General features: G+C 44.6%; 1 protein-coding gene across 1 annotated transcript in view; it reads left to right on the plus strand.

Moving 5' to 3' along the window:
• The first annotated feature begins 6,411 nt into the window (after positions 1–6,411).
• The window catches only part of MOCOS (molybdenum cofactor sulfurase), an 89,303-nt gene continuing 79,019 nt past the window's right edge, over positions 6,412–16,695 (plus strand). Inside the window, exons 1-3 of the mRNA XM_081885835.1 lie at positions 6,412–6,574; positions 11,775–11,864; positions 12,374–12,440. Of these exons, the coding sequence (XP_081741961.1) occupies positions 6,442–6,574; positions 11,775–11,864; positions 12,374–12,440 (290 nt within the window). The 5' untranslated portion in view covers positions 6,412–6,441. The remainder of the gene's footprint in view (positions 6,575–11,774; positions 11,865–12,373; positions 12,441–16,695) is intronic.

A 16,695-nucleotide genomic window follows, 5' to 3' on the forward strand; every position in this document is an offset into this window, starting at 1 on the left:
CCTGCCAGGCTTTGTACCCCTGGCAGGAAGAAATTCAACAGAAACAGCCATCCCCACCACTTCATCTCTATCAGAGAGGGACTTTGTGATGGCCATCTGGCAATGGCTTTCCCCACCTGCCTTGCCCCACCCTCCAGCCCTAGGAGCCTTTCCCAGACCCTGACTAACAGCTGGGAAGAGAAAAGAGGAGTTCGGGGATATTAAAAAAATAATGCAGTGGTACCTCGGGTTACAGACGCTTCAGGTTACATAAGCTTCAGGTTACAGACTCTGCTAACCCAGAAATAGTACCTCGGGTTAAGAACTTTGCTTCAGGATGAGAACAGAAATCGCGTAGCGGCAGCGAGAGGCCCCATTAGCTAAAGTGGTGCTTCAGGTTAAGAACAGTTTCAGGTTAAGAACGGACCTCCAGAACGAATTAAGTTCTTAACCTGAGGTACCACTGTAATTTCATAGGTTGTCTTTGTTTCTCAATTTGATCCTTTTACATGGTTTTGTATGTTTTGTGCTATTCTACACAGTTTGACTTGTCGTTCTTTTTATTGATTATAGTTTATAAATTCTTTATGGTAATTTTTAAGTGCAAACTCTTTATTATTTGCTGGTATTTAGTTTTACTGCTTACTATTATATTCTAATGAATTGTGGGATATTGCTTTATTTGATATACAGTAAGTTGTTTATTTTAAAGTTATGTTTTTATTATGACTTATATTGGATCATATTGTTATTAGGTGTGTGAACTTTGCTGTCTATTTTGTTGTTTCTTCAGCTTGTAAAGCAGATGGTGTTTAGTAATATAGAAAAGCGGTATACAAATTTAAATGAAAATAAATGAAAATGAAAAAATATTCACCAGTACATTTGAGTTTTGGGGACAATTCCTCTGAGATTGTCTATATCCAACAAATGTTCTGCTATAATTTTTTCTACTGTATCTTTAACACATTCCCTCTTTGTTGCTGCTAAGTTAGTTGGCCTTCTCCCTGCAAACTCCTGCCTTGCACCCCACCATCTAGAGTAGCTGGCAAAAGTGAAGTCCCCCGTTTGCTTGTATTTACTTTTGCCCTATCACTGGCTTTTTCTCTGGAACGGGGTGTGGAGAGTGTGGCTGAATGGGACACAGCCATGGGCAGCCTGAGGAAGTGCCCTCCATCTTGGGGCTGCCCATAAAAACCAAGTCTAGTGTGAGAGACTGGGGTCATGCCTGCTATTTCCAGGTACTCTTCTCACTGTGAGACTTTTGTGGGTGAGCTGAGTGAGAGTTTGGACCCTGGGTGAGAACCCAGAGCCTGAGAGGGAGGGTGTGTCAACAGGAAAACAAATTGGTATTGATTTTTGTGTGTGTGTAGCTTTGTATTAATTTAACATTTTTATATGTAACAGTGTATTTTTGTAAAATTTTGTTTAAGTTTTCTGTATACCTCTTAGAAATATTTTTACTATATTAAGCAGTATAAAAATTAAATTAGCAATTAATCAATTTTCTATTACATTTTTCTGAACAGTACTTGGAATTCTGTTCTCCCTGCAAACTGTCACGCTTTTCTTTTCTACCTTGAAAAATGTCATAACAACTTCTCACTCCTCACTTCTTCCCATAAATATTTGCCTGCTTTATTCTTCTGCTTCTTTTTAAAAAAGAAACATCAGCACATTGCCGTGGTGTGCTGTCTCCCCTTCTGTCCTTTTTCACTCCTGCCAGAAGGGGGCCACCGGTTCTTAAGCTTTGCCTGCTTAAAACACAGCTAAGTCTGCACTTGCCTAGAGCTATAACCCCCGAACCGAATTCATCTCCTCACCAGCAATATCAGACCACGGGGGATGCAAGAACCAGACCCAGATGCCAGCTTCTTCCCCTTTCCTACTCTGAAAACACTGTTGCTGGAACAAATAACATCAGACACAATATCAGGAGCTCACTCACTTACTTTTTTTCTTTAACTTTAACTGACTCAAGAAAATCACCATTTTATAGTTCAAATCGGGGGAAATAAATACAGTAAATGGACAAAAGTACAAAGATTCACAAAATATTTAGGGGTGTGCATAGCCCTGCGTCCCCCCAGAAAAAAGCACTGGTTGCAAATATGGCATATGCCCTCGTCTGTTAGCAATGCTCTTCTGCATATAGCACAGATAGGCGAAGCTCTACCAGTGCTGTGCTGAAAATTTTGTTGGGGAGTGATGGGCCGCCAGGGACTTCCTGGTCTTTTGCTGGCACCTTATCCTTCCAGTAGCTACCAGTCCACACCACCAGCACCAACCAGCCAATGGCTCTTGGGGAGACCAAAACTGGATACTGCCTGTAGGCACCACCTGTGCTAGAAAGGGCAGGGCAGGGCACACTTATTCATCTGCCAAATGGGTGGGGAGGAGCTTGGCTGCAGGGCCTCTGGCAGAATGAAAGGCACAGAGGTCTGACTGATAGAAAATGCCTCAGAGGGAGAGGAGTAGGGAGAGAGATGGCAGGTGGTGGAGGCACAGGAAAGAGACTGAAACTGCTAGGACTCTAAGTGAATTACCTGCCAAAGGCCATCTTATGCCCCCCCCCTAAGCCCCACTGACCTGAGCTAGAGAGGAACAATTCTAGCTTCACCCAGCCCCTTTTCTCCACAGGCAGGCATAAGAGTCCTGGACCTAAGCCCCAAAGCCAGGCACCCTGGGAGAGGAGGCCGACTGAAGGGCCTTCCTTATCGGCGAGAGCAACCTGTGCCATGGGTGGAAGCAGACCTGGGAAACAACATATCTGGAATAAAGCAATACTTGTAACAGACCAAATGCGGACCAATGCTTTGTTTCTTTAAGCCTCTTAGTCCTGCATGGCCCATGGAAGAAGAGGTGGAGCGCTCCTCTTTTGAGGCACCCCTTCCCTTGGGGTACAGCACAGTGTGTTTTACCATTCTTTACCAATCAGTGAGAAAAGGAATTGTATTCAGAAATTCAAACAAAAGGGAAACGTCAATATATTTCTCATAGATGAGGTGAGTGTTCTTTACTGAGCTTATCTTGTTCTTGAGATGGCCAAGGGATTTTGTGAGCATGCAGACTTTTAGCCAGTAGTCTGTGTTTACAGTCTTCCTGGGTGTCTGCACTTTCTAAAAACACAAAGATTTTATTGGCTGGGCTTTCCTGAAAGAATGGGAAGACAGAGAGGATTTCCACATTCTGCAGTGCCAGATTTAGGACAGTGCAGGCCGCCCCCCCCCCGGGCACCATGTTGAGGGGACGCAAAATTGAGAAGATCCATTTGGGGGCACCAACAGTTGGCCTTGCACGGTCCCTGCTCCTGCCAACCTAGCAGTTCGAAAGCACTTCAAAGTGCAAGTAGATAAATAGGCACCGCTCCGGCGGGAAGGTAAACGTCGTTTCCGTGCGCTGCTCTGGTTCGCCAGAAATAGCTTAGTCCTGCTGGCCACATGACCCGGAAGCTGTACGCCGGCTCCCTCGACCAATAAAGCGAGATGAGTGCTGCAACCCCAGAGTTGGCCACGACTGGACCTAATGGTCAGGGGTCCCTTTACCTTTACCAACACCCACCCTTCCTATCTGCCTGACAATTGCTCATCATTACTTTTCAAAAGGAAGTGTTTTCTGTTTTAAAGAAATAACAGCAAGTGCACCAGCCTCAGTTGCCTGACAGCTAGCATTCCCTGGCTTTCCACATTTCCAATTAAAGTTCAGAGGAAGAAATCACTAGGTAAGCGCAGGCTGCAGAATCCCAGAGTAATGTATAAATACATGCTGCCCTTGTCCACCTAACAATGATAGGTAAACTCAACCCAGCACCTGCCAAACTAATAAATAAATTCTAAAGTGGGGGGGGGGGAGGGACAGGTTTTAGTATATAGCATTAGTCTCTGCACAAAATTATAGATGGACACAGATCTTCAGAAATGACAAGACTGAAACCTCAATAAACCAATAAAACTCTAAGAGAACACCCCCCCACACCTGCAACTGCAATGGTATGTTGGTTGAGCTAACATAATACAGTGGTGCCCCGCAAGACGAATACCTCGCAAGACGAAAAACCCGCAAGACGAAAGGGTTTTTCGGTTTTTGCGACGCTTCGCTAGACGATTTTCCCTATGGGCTTGCATCGCAAGACGAAAGCCCATAGGGAAATCTCGGGGACCTTTTTTTAAATGCTGGCGGTGGGGAGCAAAGCCTTCCCCCCCCCTCCGGACTTCAGAAGAGGTCCAGGAAGGCCGGCGGGGGCGAAAGGCTTTGCTCCCCACCGCCAGCATTTTAAAAGCGGTCCGGGATAGCAGGGAAGCGCTTCCCGCTATCCCGGACGGCTTTTGAAGGCAGGCAGGGGGGGCAAAGACTTTTGCCCCCCGCCCGCCTTGGGAAGAGGTCCTGGACCTCTTCCGAAGGCGGGCAGGGGGCAAAAGTCTTTGCTCCCCCCCTGCCTGCCTTTCCGGGAGAGCGGGAAGGCAGCGCTGCCTTTTCCGCTCTCCCGGAAAGGCAGGCAGGGGGGAGCAAGGACTTTTGCCCCCCCTGCCTGCCTAACCGGGGGCTTTTAAATCGCCCCGGGACTGTCCGGGGCGATTTAAAAGCCCCTGGACGGCTTTTGAAGCCTCCCCCCGCCGCCCGGCATCGGAACGATGTCCCGAAGCCCGGCGGCGGGGCGGGAAAGCCTGGGCGCGCTGGCAACTCTCCGCAAGGAGCGCTCCCGCTGCTTGCGGAGAGGTCCGCGAAGCCTGTCCTGGACCTCTTCTGAAGGCAGGCAGGGGGCAAAAGTCTTTGTCCCCCCTGCCTGCCTTCCCAGGGGCTTTTAAATCGCCCCGGACAGCGGAGAAGTCCTCCGCTGTCCCGGGCGATTTTAAAATGCCGCCCGCCAGAAGAGGTCGGGGGAAGGCGGTTTCCATAGGAACGCATTAATTGATTTTCAATGCATTCCCATTAATTGATTTTCAATGCATTGCAAGACGAAAAACTCGCAAGACGAAGAGACTTGCGGAACGAATTAATTTCGTCTTGCGAGGTACCACTGTATTCTGTATCTGTTTGAGAAAGAGAGAGAGAAAGTATTCAACAGGTGTGGCTTCCTCCTTCCCCGCCCCCAATGCATGATGAAAGAATGGGAGAGAAGCTGTTCCTGTGTAGTTGCTGCCTGGGGTGTGTTGCACAGGTGGAAATGCAGGAATTTCACCCCCGCTGTGCTGCTCATCTGGAAGTCCCTGCACTAGGCACCTCCAGCGCTGCATTTCTCAGTCCAAAGGTTAACTATAAGAATCTTCAGCCTTGGTATGGTTCAGAAAAGAGTAGGATTTAGATTCCTCTACCACACTGCCCTTTCTTACAGGGATCTTGCTGGTGTAGCTGATCACTCTCCTGAGCCCAGCGCTAAGAAGGATCCTGTTACCTCTTCAGCTTCCAGCACCTCCTCTTCCCAGTCCTCTCTCCGATCACTCATCACCACCACCAATCCTGGAGCTCTGAGACTTCTTCCCTTGGGGGTTCCCCTCCCACCATTCCTCTGCATCCAGACTGCCTGGCACCTTCATTATACACCTTTAGGCGCCAGGCAAAAATGTTCCTTTTTAGCCAGACCCTTGGTTGATTGGATTGACACCCTTTTAAAATGTGGTGGCTTTTGGGGGGGGGTTATTGGGTTGTAGCTGCTTTTATTTTATGCATTTTATGGTTTCATATTTTATTCTGTGAACTGCCCTGAGACCTGTGGATATTGTTGTTGTTTAGTTGTTTAGTCGTGTCCGACTCTTCCTGACCCCCTGGACCAGAGCACGCCAGGCACTCATGTTTGTAGCTTCGAGAACACTGTCCCACCATCTCATCCTCTGTCGTCCCCTTCTCCTTGTGCCCTCCATCTTTCCCAGCATCAGGGTCTTTTCCAGGGAGTCTTCTCTTCTCATGAGGTGGCCAAAGCACTGGAGCCTCTGCTTCAGGATCTGTCCTTCCAGTGAGCACTCAGGGCTGATTTCCTTCAGAATTGAGAGGTTTGATCTTCCAGTTCATGGGACTCTCCAGCACCAGAATTCACCTGTGGATATAGGACGGTATATAAATTCAATCAATCAATCAATCAATCAATCAATCAATCAAATATTGAGAACTACAATTTTATTTTTTAAAAGATGGCAGCGCTCAAAAAGCCACCATTAGCTGACCTTAAAGTACCCACCCATGAGCCAAGCAACTTCAGAGCGACTACAATATGAACTTGCAGTTCCTCCCATGCTGCCACCCGGGAGCCGGATCAGGCCCGGTTTTCGGTCCCCTCTCCTCCCCCCGCCCCGGAGGCGCCGTCTCTGGCGCGGAGCCCGCGCGGCGCCGCTCTGCCCGTGGGAAGCGGCGGCGGCGGCGGCGGCGGGAGGAGCCAGGGCCGCCCCGGGGGCCGAGCGCCCTTCCTGGTCGGCGCGGGGCGGGCCGGGCTGCGTCTGGCGTCCCCGGAGGTTCCGCCGGCCGCCCGCCATGGCTCTGGAGCGCTGGGCAGAGGCGCTGTCCTTCGGCGCCTTCCGGAGGGGGCTGCCCCGGGGAGCTGCCTACGGCTACGGCGGGGAGAGCCCCGAGGGGCTGCGCCGGAGGGAGCTGGCCCGCCTGGCAGGTAAGCCGCCCGAGTCCCGCCGCGCTCTCCGCAAGCCGCCCTTTCGGGCGAGGAAGGCGGGGAGACTGGCCCGGGCGGCCACCTTTCTGCCGGCGACTAACTTTCTCCGCCGGCTCCCGACAGGCAGGCGGCGGGGGGGGGCGGGGGGGTTGCAAGCTGATCTCTCCGCGCCGGACCCCCCGGGGCTGCTTGGCTTCGTCTCCTTTTCCCTCGGTTGCCGGAGAGGAAGGGGCGCCGCGCGGGGACGTGGAAGTTTGGCCCGCTGCGACCCAGTTAAGGCACAAGACCCTCCACTCCCAGGCTTACTTTGGAGTAAACAACAAGGGCATATCATGTGTGACAGCGGGGGAGTAATTTGCCCTGCTCTCAAATATCCGAGCGGCCGGGGAGTTTTCTCTCTTCAGCCTTAAACAAAAGTGGAGTTTAAAGTACACGAGCAATAGGAAGGTAATGAAACAGTGGAAGCTGTACTGAAAGATTTGTGTCCGTGGTTCCGTGGTGTGTGGTGTCTGCCCTAGAAAGATTCATTTTGGTCACTGTTTTAGTAATGTTGTAACCAAAGTTGCCTTTACAGGTTTTCACATGTTATATAGCCTTTTTGAAAAAACAACCAGCTCATACTTATTTAAATGCATAGATAAACCGCTCAATATTTTAAAAAAACATTTTAAGTGGTATCTCTAATTGGCAGAATCTTTTCCCACACCCCTCAAAAATGTTCATTTACGGAAGTATTCCAGATGCTAAAGTATATATTATAACGTACATCAGTATTTATTTCTAACCAGGAGCACCAGCAAGACTTTCTGAGCCCAGTTCGTTGCAGGTGGATTGGGCCCTTTGCTGCACTCCTGAGCAAAAAACAATCAGAATCTGCATAATGCAAATCTATTATATTGTATTACACATGTAATATAATGTCTACCAGGCAGAATACCAACAGGTGAAGCTTTCTCCATAACTGCAGTTCCATGCTAGAAAAGATTTACCCTGTATAATTTCTGCGTCCTACATAACTTTTAAAGGTGACGAGAGTCCTGCTGTACTTCAATGTCAACTTTAAAGCATGCAAAAGAGTTCAAGTTTCCTAAGTTGTACATGAGCTATGCTACAGTCTGTAGGTCTTTCTTTCAGCAGACCAGGTATTGCACTTCCAATGAATGGGGGTCAGAAGTGATTTAAGCTTTATAGAAGTTCTGTTCAGATGCACATGCTTTGCATAAATCAAAATTCAGTGTTAAAAAGTGCGCAACATATTCATTTGTTATGGGTACTCATTAACATTTTATTTGTTTCTTAAAATTCTATACTGCTCTTCATCCGATGATCACAGGGCAGTTTGCAATATCAAAACACAAAAATACATACTATAATGACAAATAAAGTAATACCCCCCAAGTTTAAAAGGCCATAGATGGTTTAATTAGCCAAAGGCCTGGGAAAAGAAAAATGTTTTCACCTGGTCCCAAATATATGTAATGAAATTGTAAGGCAAGACTCCCTGGAGAGAGCATTGTACAAACAGGGAGCCACCACAGAAACGGCCCTCTTGTGTTCCTTTCCTCTAGACCTCATGGACCAGGCACATGAAGAAGCATCTGTAACCTGAACTGAGGTACCACTGTAAAGGGCAATATACAAATTTAATAAATAACATAAATAATAATCATCATCATCATCTAGCAAATCTAGCAAATTTGCAAATAATCTGTCAAATCTAGCAACTTTTTTCTCACAATGGCCAACCAGATGGGAGGCACGCAAGGAAGACTTGGGTGCAAGAGCAGCCTTCATAATGGCAGGCGTTTCAATAGTATTTCATAATGACTCCCTACACCCTTAAATCTGAGGAATAAAATCATATGAGCTACATTATCATTCAAAGAAGGCTGGGTTATCATTAAAATAAAATGTGGCTGATGTGCTTCAGGCATGTTCTGAGTTGAGAAGTCTGCACCATGTTACAATTGTAAGAACTCTACTTGATGCCATTAATTTATTAGATATGCTCAGAAACAAATTTAATGCCTCAAGGTGTCATCTACCCATAAAGCTTCTCCCTTAAAGGGAGTACATTCTGTTATGTTTTGCACTCTGGCTAGGCAATGTCCTTAATTGCATTTATCAAATGAGTAAAAGAAGAGGTAAGACCATCTCTTAGAAGGGACCCATTTCTTGGGATGAGTAGTTATTTCCCTGTGCCAAGGATGCTCCTCGGGTGGTTGTGGGTGTGAGTGTCTAGGAAATATGGTTGTGGGTGATTTAACAAGGTAGCACATAGTCATTGATCACCATATACTCCATGAATTTGTCTAATCTTTTGAAGCCATCCAGTCAGTGGCCATCACTAACTCTAGGTTGCACATCCCGTAGTCTAGCTACGTGCTGTTTGAAGAATGTACTTCCTTTCATTTATCTGGAATCTTCCAACATTCAGATTTGTTGGATGGCTCTAAAAGGAGAAAACATTTTCTTTATCCACTTTTTACAAACCATGCATAAATTTATACATCTTTCATGTTCCCCTCCCCTTACTTGCTTTTTCACTAAATGAAAAGGTCCTAAACGTTCGTCCTGGAAGCAATATGCCACTGAATATGAGTTGTTTGGAAATGCAGGAGTTGAAGGAATGCTGTTGTTCTCAAGGGCTGCTTGTGGGTCGGCCACTGTAGGAAGAGTGTTAGACTAACTAGACCAGGGGTCAGCAACCTTTTTCAACCGTGGGCCGGTCCACTGTCCCTCAGACCATGTGGGGGGCCGGACTATATTTTGAAAGGAAAAAACCGAACGAATTCCTATGCCCCACAAATAACCCAGAGATGCATTTAAAATAAAAGGACACACTCTACTCATGTCAAAACACACTGATTCCTGGACCGTCCGTGGGCTGGATTAAGAAGGCGATTGGGCCACATCCGGCCCCCGGGCCTTAGGTTGCCTATCCCTGGACTAGATGGACTTTTGGCCTTATCCAACAGGGCTCATCTTATGTCCTTACGTGTTCTTGGGATGTTGGGAGTTGTGATCCAATATATGGATACCCACATGCACCAAACTAGCCTTTGCCAACCTCCTGCCCCCCACCCCCTAATCTTTAGGACTGGCCAGCCTTCCTATACTGGCTGGGGCTAATGGCAGTCATGTTACACAGTATCTGGAGGGCAACAGGTTGGCCAGTGGTGCCCTAAACCAAAGGTGTGGACTTGCAGTGCTCTGTCCTCTTCCTCAAAGCTTCACCCTTTATTTCCTATAACCATCGTTTAATGTGATGTCCTTGTTGGCACCCTATGGTTAATGGCACCCTATGGTTAGTGCTTGTCTTCTAAACCAGAATCAGAAACCATTCCAAATCCTGAATCACCAGCCATAGTTTTTTGAGTGGGACATCTCCGTATACCGGTAATTAATTCTGGACAGAAATGCGCGAGAAGCAAAGAGTAGGCTGGGGGAAGAGGGAGTGTGCAAGCTTGTGTTTCATTCATACTTCCCAAACCACCTGCCTTCATTGTTTGAGGTTTGATTGAATTGCACATAAGAGTCTTGTGATATCCTAAAGACTAAAATATATACGATGGAACACATTTTTATGCTTTTGTTAATCAAGAGTCAGCAAGTAAAGCGATTCCCTTGATAAATTAGTTGATGCAGTACAGTATTAGCTGCTGAATCTACATTGACCCAGCAGCTTGCAACAGGAGAATGCAAATAGGTGAAACCGTGGAGAACTTATTCATGCCTGAAGCTAGAACAGAAGCTATTTTTCTAGAAAAAGAGGTGCCAGAACTCACTATGAATACCTCCCTTGTTCTCTTATAATTGCAATGTTGCCCACCTGAGAGGTGCCAGAATCAGCAGTGACGCCCGCCCTGTGGAACGCCCTCCCATCAGATGTCAAGGAAATAAACAACTATCTGATCACAAGGACAGGCGGCCCTGTTTAGGGAAGCTTTTAATGTCTGATGTTTATCACATTATCATTATTATTATCATTATCATCAGTTCTGTTGGGAGCCACTCAGATGGGTGGGAAATAAATAAATAAATAAATAAATAAACAAATTATTATTATTATTATTATTATTATTATTATTATTATTATTATTATTATTGAGTTCCAGCTATGTTCCCTATGTTTTTAGCTGCTCTTGTTTTTATCTGTAAGCTGCCTTAAGTCCCTGTCAGGGGAAAAATGAGGGATATAAATAACTATATAATGCTACTAGTAATAATCCCTTCTGGATCAGACCAAGGGCCTGTGGTGGCCAGTGAGACAGGAGCAGGCACAAGGACCTCTTGTTTGCAGAGGCCTGCTCCCACTGATCCTCAAGGTATGGCTGCTGCCCATTGGTGTGATAGAAGTCGTTCTAAAGTGTGTTTCTAGAGCAAGATAGCTGTAACTGTGACCTCATTGTTAACGGTGGCTATGGCAATTGTACCAGTGACCTCATGAAAGTAGACTTACAACAACTTTCGTGCGTCCCTCCCGGTGTGACGCTGCGCGCTGACGTCACGGGGCTGTGGTGTGCCTCGAGATTTTTTTCTTGAAACAAGTGTGCCTTTGCCCAAAAAAGGTTGGGAAACACTGGTTTAGAACCCAAATCATGGTCTTAGTTTTCTTAAAGTACATGGAACACCATGTTTTAGAGCCAGGTGTCTTTTTGCTTTCCACATTTTTGGAATAACTATGAGTTGTCAGTTGAGAGAATGGCTGGTGTGTTGAATCTGGCTGTAATCAGCAAAGCTGCTCAATGACATGGATATTGGAAGCCATATTGTACAGTGGTCCCTCGGGTTACGTACCTCTCTGGATACATAATCTTCGGGTTGTGAAAGCGGCAAACCCGGAAGTATTTTTCCAGGTTTCGCCACTTGCGCAGAAGCCAACTTTATTATGAAATCTTCTGACCTGTCTTGAGAATAGAGTGGATCCTAAGAATACCCAAGCCACCTGTGGGCATAGAAAGCAGCTCTTTATTACAACTGTCACCTTACACTTCCTGGTATTACCTGAGTGGTATTGCCCGGATGACTATAGTACTGTAGTAGTGAGCTTCTTAAAAAAGATAATAAAACTTGGTTTCAAGTGATTTTATTCTGCACTGACTGAAAACATTTTTTGAAAATTCCTTGATTTTCAGATTTCCAGCTTTTATAGCATGGTAGTTCAGTGAGTGATGCATTTCTGCCTGTTTCATTGTAGGAATTACATACCTTGACCACGCAGGCACAGCACTCTTCCCACAGAGTTTACTCAAAGCCTTCACTGATGACCTCAATGAAAATGTTTACGGTAAGTAGAAATCAAGCAGGTGGGGTAAATCTTTTCTCCCTCTCTTTGGCATTGTTAAAGTTTCCAGAATTTAAAGCTGGGCTGAAATTTGCGACCTATTGTCGTGGTTCCATTCATTGCCAGCAAAAGTGAGGACTATGTTTTTGAAGCCTTTGCAAAGCTGGCAAAAAATCTATGGGATTGATTGATATCAATGCAGTGCACTACCATAGCCCACTAACCGTGGCTTTATAGCAATGGCTTTCACATGTATTCAACTGATGTGGGTTTCAGTTGCAAAGAAACTTCTTTTAGAATTGTAATTATTTTCACTAAATCTCTTTATAGGAAGCTGCTTGCTTGTTAACTAGTTGCTTTGGAAAACTGTTGTAAAGAGCTTGAAGGCACAGCAGTGAAATATAAAATGAATGTTATATTTAATCACATTTATAGGAGTTTTTTGAGGCCGTGCTTGACAAAAAGATGAAATGTCTTGTTTATGAGTCATGAACGTCTCTCTTGCCTCTTAGGGAACCCTCACAGCCAGAATATCAGCAGCAAATTGACAAGTGATACAATTGAACATGTCCGATACAGGTAGAGTGGTCTTCATTTTATAAACCCAATGTTGTACAGTGGTACCTCAGGTTAAGTACTTAATTCGTTCCAGAGGTCCATACTTAACCTGAAACTGTTCTTAACCTGAAGCCCCACTTTAGCTAATGGGGCTTCCTGCTGCCGCTGCACGATTTCTGTTCTCATCCTGAAGCAAAGTTCTTAACCTAAAGCACTATTTCTGGGTTAGCTGAGTCTGTAACCTGAAGCGTATGTAACCTGAAGCATATGTAACCTGAGGTACAACTCTATTTCACATTTGCCTTGGGTTTTTAGTTTCACTATAACCACTTCTGTTGCCATTTATTGTATTGCCTCACTGCTAGAAATGCCAAGTTTCAAAGTATCATTAAGAGTGTGTGTGTGTGTGTGTGTGTGTGTCTATTACAGTGGTGCCTCGCAAGACGAAATTAATTCATTCCGTGAATTTTTTTGTCTAGCGAATTTTTCGTCTTGCGAAGCACGAAATCCCATAGGAATGCATTGAAAATCAATTAATGCGTTCCTATGGTCAAAAAAAGCCCAAACAAAGCCAAATTTGGTACAACAAGAGTTCATTAAGTGCTCTTTACATACTGTAAAGAGCATTTCAAAATTCAAACCCATAATTTTTTTAAAAAAACAGCAGAGTGGCTCAATGGTCACAGAAAATCATAAAAATGCAGGGGGAAAAAACACAAGCTTCCAGATTCTTGCAAACCCCTCCCCAACTGTTCCCCCAGCCACCCAGCACACAGAAATTCAAATCCAGAAATTTTTTAAAAAACAGCAGAGTGGCCTAATGGTCACAGAAAATCATAAAAATGCAGAAAAAAACCCACAAGCTTCCAGATTCTTGCAAACCCCTCCCCAACTGTTCCCCCAGCCACCCAGCACACAGAAATTCAAATCCAGAATTTTTTTTAAAAAACAGCAGAGTGGCCCAATGGTCACAGAAAATCATAAAAATGCAGAAAAAACCACACAAGCTTCCAGATTCTTGCAAACCCCTCCCCAACACCAAGTCCTTGAATTCCAAACACCCCAACCCAAAATCCAAAACCCCCCCAAAATGTTTTAAAAGCTTAACTTACCAAATGGCTGCAAAAGAAGTTTTGGAAAAGCTTCAAAAATCACCAAAGTGTTTAAAAACCTCAAAAAAGGCTACTATGTACACTGCGTTCTATGAGTTGCTCCTCAAAGTCAAGTCGCAACTGTATTAATGGTGTTAAGAAAAAGGAAAAACAAACTTGCAAGACGTTTTCGTCTTGCGAAGCAAGCCCATAGGGAAATTCGTCTTGCGAAGCAGCTCAAAAAATGGAAAACCCTTTCGTCTAGTGAGTTTTCCGTCTTGCGAGGCATTCGTCTTGCGGGGCACCACTGTACTGTATTTTAAGAAGTTGTAATTTATTGTATTTCATAGTATCATAGATTTGTAGAGTTGGAAGGGACCCCCAAGGGTCATCTAGTCCAACCCCTTGCAATGCAGGGATCTCAGCTAGAGCATCCATGACAGATGGCCATCTAATCTCTGCTTAAAAACCTCCAATTAGGTACAGAACACAACCTCACGAGGGAGTACAGTCTGCTATCTAACAGCTTTTGCTTAACAGTTCTTTCTGATGTTTAGTTGGAATCTCCTTCCTTGTAACCTGAATCTATTGGTTCGTGTCATAACCTCCTGAGGGGGAGAAAACAAACTTGTTCCATGAGACAGCCCTTCAGATATTCGAAGACGGCCATCATATCTCCTCTCAGTCTCCCCTTTTCCAGGCTAAACATACTCAGCTCCTTCAACTGTTCCTCATAAGGCTTGGTTTCCAGACCCTTGATCATTTTCCACCCACCTCTGCACATATTCCAGCTTGTCAATATCCTTCTTAAATTGTGATATCCAGAACTGGACACAGTATTCCAGGTGTGGGCCACACCTTTATTTTAATTTTAATTTTTTTGTAACCTGCCCTGGAAACTTTGCTGAGGGGCAGCATGTACATATATTAAATTGTAAAAGTGGTAAATTAAGCTTACCCAAAGTGGACCACTGTTACGAGAGAAATGAGTGGATATGATGTTCATTTCAAATAGCTCAGTTTAATGTATGTGTGTGATTTTTAGCCTCTGCTTAGATCACCTACCGGTATATCTCCTCCTCCCTTTCTGGTATAAACTGAGGGCCAAATGGGGCATGAAATGACATGTACTGTAAATAGGAATGGACGAGAATTTTGCTTGGTCTGCAGATTAAAGCAAAATGACCTAATTTGCAGTTCCTGGACTTGTACATGGATTAGAAAGCAGGTAACAATCACATTCTCTAAGTTTTACAATGCAGTTTTGGTTCAAAACCATATAAAATTGTACAAATATATATATATTAGAAGGAAATGAAGAGAAAAGCAAACAAATAGCTCAAGCGGTAGAGCGTGAGACTCTTAATCTCAGGATTGTGGGTTTCAACCCCACATTGGACTAGATGACCCTTGGGTACCTTCCAATTCTACAATTCTATGAATCTATAAAATATGCATTTTGGGGGGGGGGTATACATACAGTTCATATGTGGGTTTGTTTTTTTGGTATGGCTTCTTTAAAAAATGAAACCTGTAGAAAATGGGACAGTTGCAAAATGGATGGAACAGAAATAGGCTGATCCATCCACTCCTATCAGTGCACTGTTTTCAAACAATTTTTGTTTTTACTTTAAAGTTCTCATCCCAACTTGCCTCTAGTTGCCAACTCGAACAATCCTTTTACCCATTCCCATATATTTTTGCTTCAAAGTTAAGTCTCTCTAAACTCAGCAGAATTTTTTTTAGGAAACATTCTTGGAAGCAGAGCCAAAATATATTAAGTAGCAAAAAAGATTGATTAACGTTGGTGCCCTATTTTCCTAGAAGTCATTGCTGGTTTTGAGATGACTCTTCTATATTGAAATTTCCCTGGTTTTCCTCTGAAATGTTAGCAAAGTCTGTCTCAAAACAGTGTTGTAACTGGTAAAATACATGAAAATCTCATTTGACCTTTAGTACGCAGTAAGAAACATCCGATGCAGTACCTGCTTAGTATTGATTTGTCCTTTTGAAAGGTCACTAACTGGAGACTGTTCAGATGAATGAAACTAGAGCACTCTACTGTGCTCAGTGCATCTGTTTAAAAGCCCAAAGTTTTGATGGACTGAATTGTTTGTGCTTGTTTAGAGATCTCTTGTAGTTTGCCTAATTAATTCCCTGATCCCATATTTCAATGCAACATATTTGTGTAAAGAAATCAGATGCTGCAGAGCATTAGTCAGAACCACTGGTATAATGCAGTCTCTCTCATCTGGACTTTCACTACATTAATGACAGAATGTGGATCTGTGAGGTGCATACTAAAAGCTAGTGTAGCAACTAGGAGAAGGAGCTGTGTGTTGGGAGGTTCTGGTTTGTTTGTTTAGAGATTTACATCCTGCCCTTCACTCAATGTTTCTCAATGTGGCTTACAAGCTATAGGTAATTATGCACCCATCCACTCCCCGTAAACCTCACTCACTCTTTCTCTCAGCAGTCCTTAGTCCTCTGGCTGATGGATACAACACACTTCCCTTCCATTCTGCATTTCCAGGGGGCAACTGGCAGTTGGAGACAAGTGTTCTTTTTGACAGGGAGGGAGGGAGGAAATTCCTTGAAGCTGCTCTTTCTCAAACCAGTGGATGTGGCCAAGTTGGTCTACACCTTGTTCTTCGTAGTGTTCTAATCTCATTACAACCAGCAACTCCTAATGTGAGTGCCCAAGCCCTGCCCTTTCACTTTAAGCCGGTACTTAAAGAAGCAGTGCTGTGGCTTGCAGCTGGGTTCCCCAGTGTTGATGAGTGGCTCTCAGCTGTGTGCTTTGTCAGGAGCATCCCAGGAGAAAGGGAGAAAGGCCTTTAACTTCAGTGGGAGGTCAGCATCATTGCATCCCACCGACAGCTTCCTAAGGCCACTCATCGGGCTTATCTTGACATGGACATGTTTAGTGGCTGGGATATCCTGTGTATATTGCAAGATGTGTATTATTTTTTTAAAGAGTTTCCATTAGTAGAGATGCAGCAAACTACTGTCTGGCATATTTAAGTTAAAACAAGCAGACTTAAAAAAAGTTCCCTTTCCTTGTAAGTCCTGAACGTTCTCCTTTTGTGTAGAGCAAAAGAAGGGACAATACAGCCGTCTGGGGTGACCCAAAGCCACAACTTCATTAACTTAACATCAAATAGGTTTATAAACTGGTTGCACAT

The sequence above is a fragment of the Podarcis melisellensis genome, assembly GCF_964234715.1.
Source record: "Podarcis melisellensis genome assembly, chromosome: 13".
NCBI lineage: Eukaryota > Metazoa > Chordata > Lepidosauria > Squamata > Lacertidae > Podarcis > Podarcis melisellensis.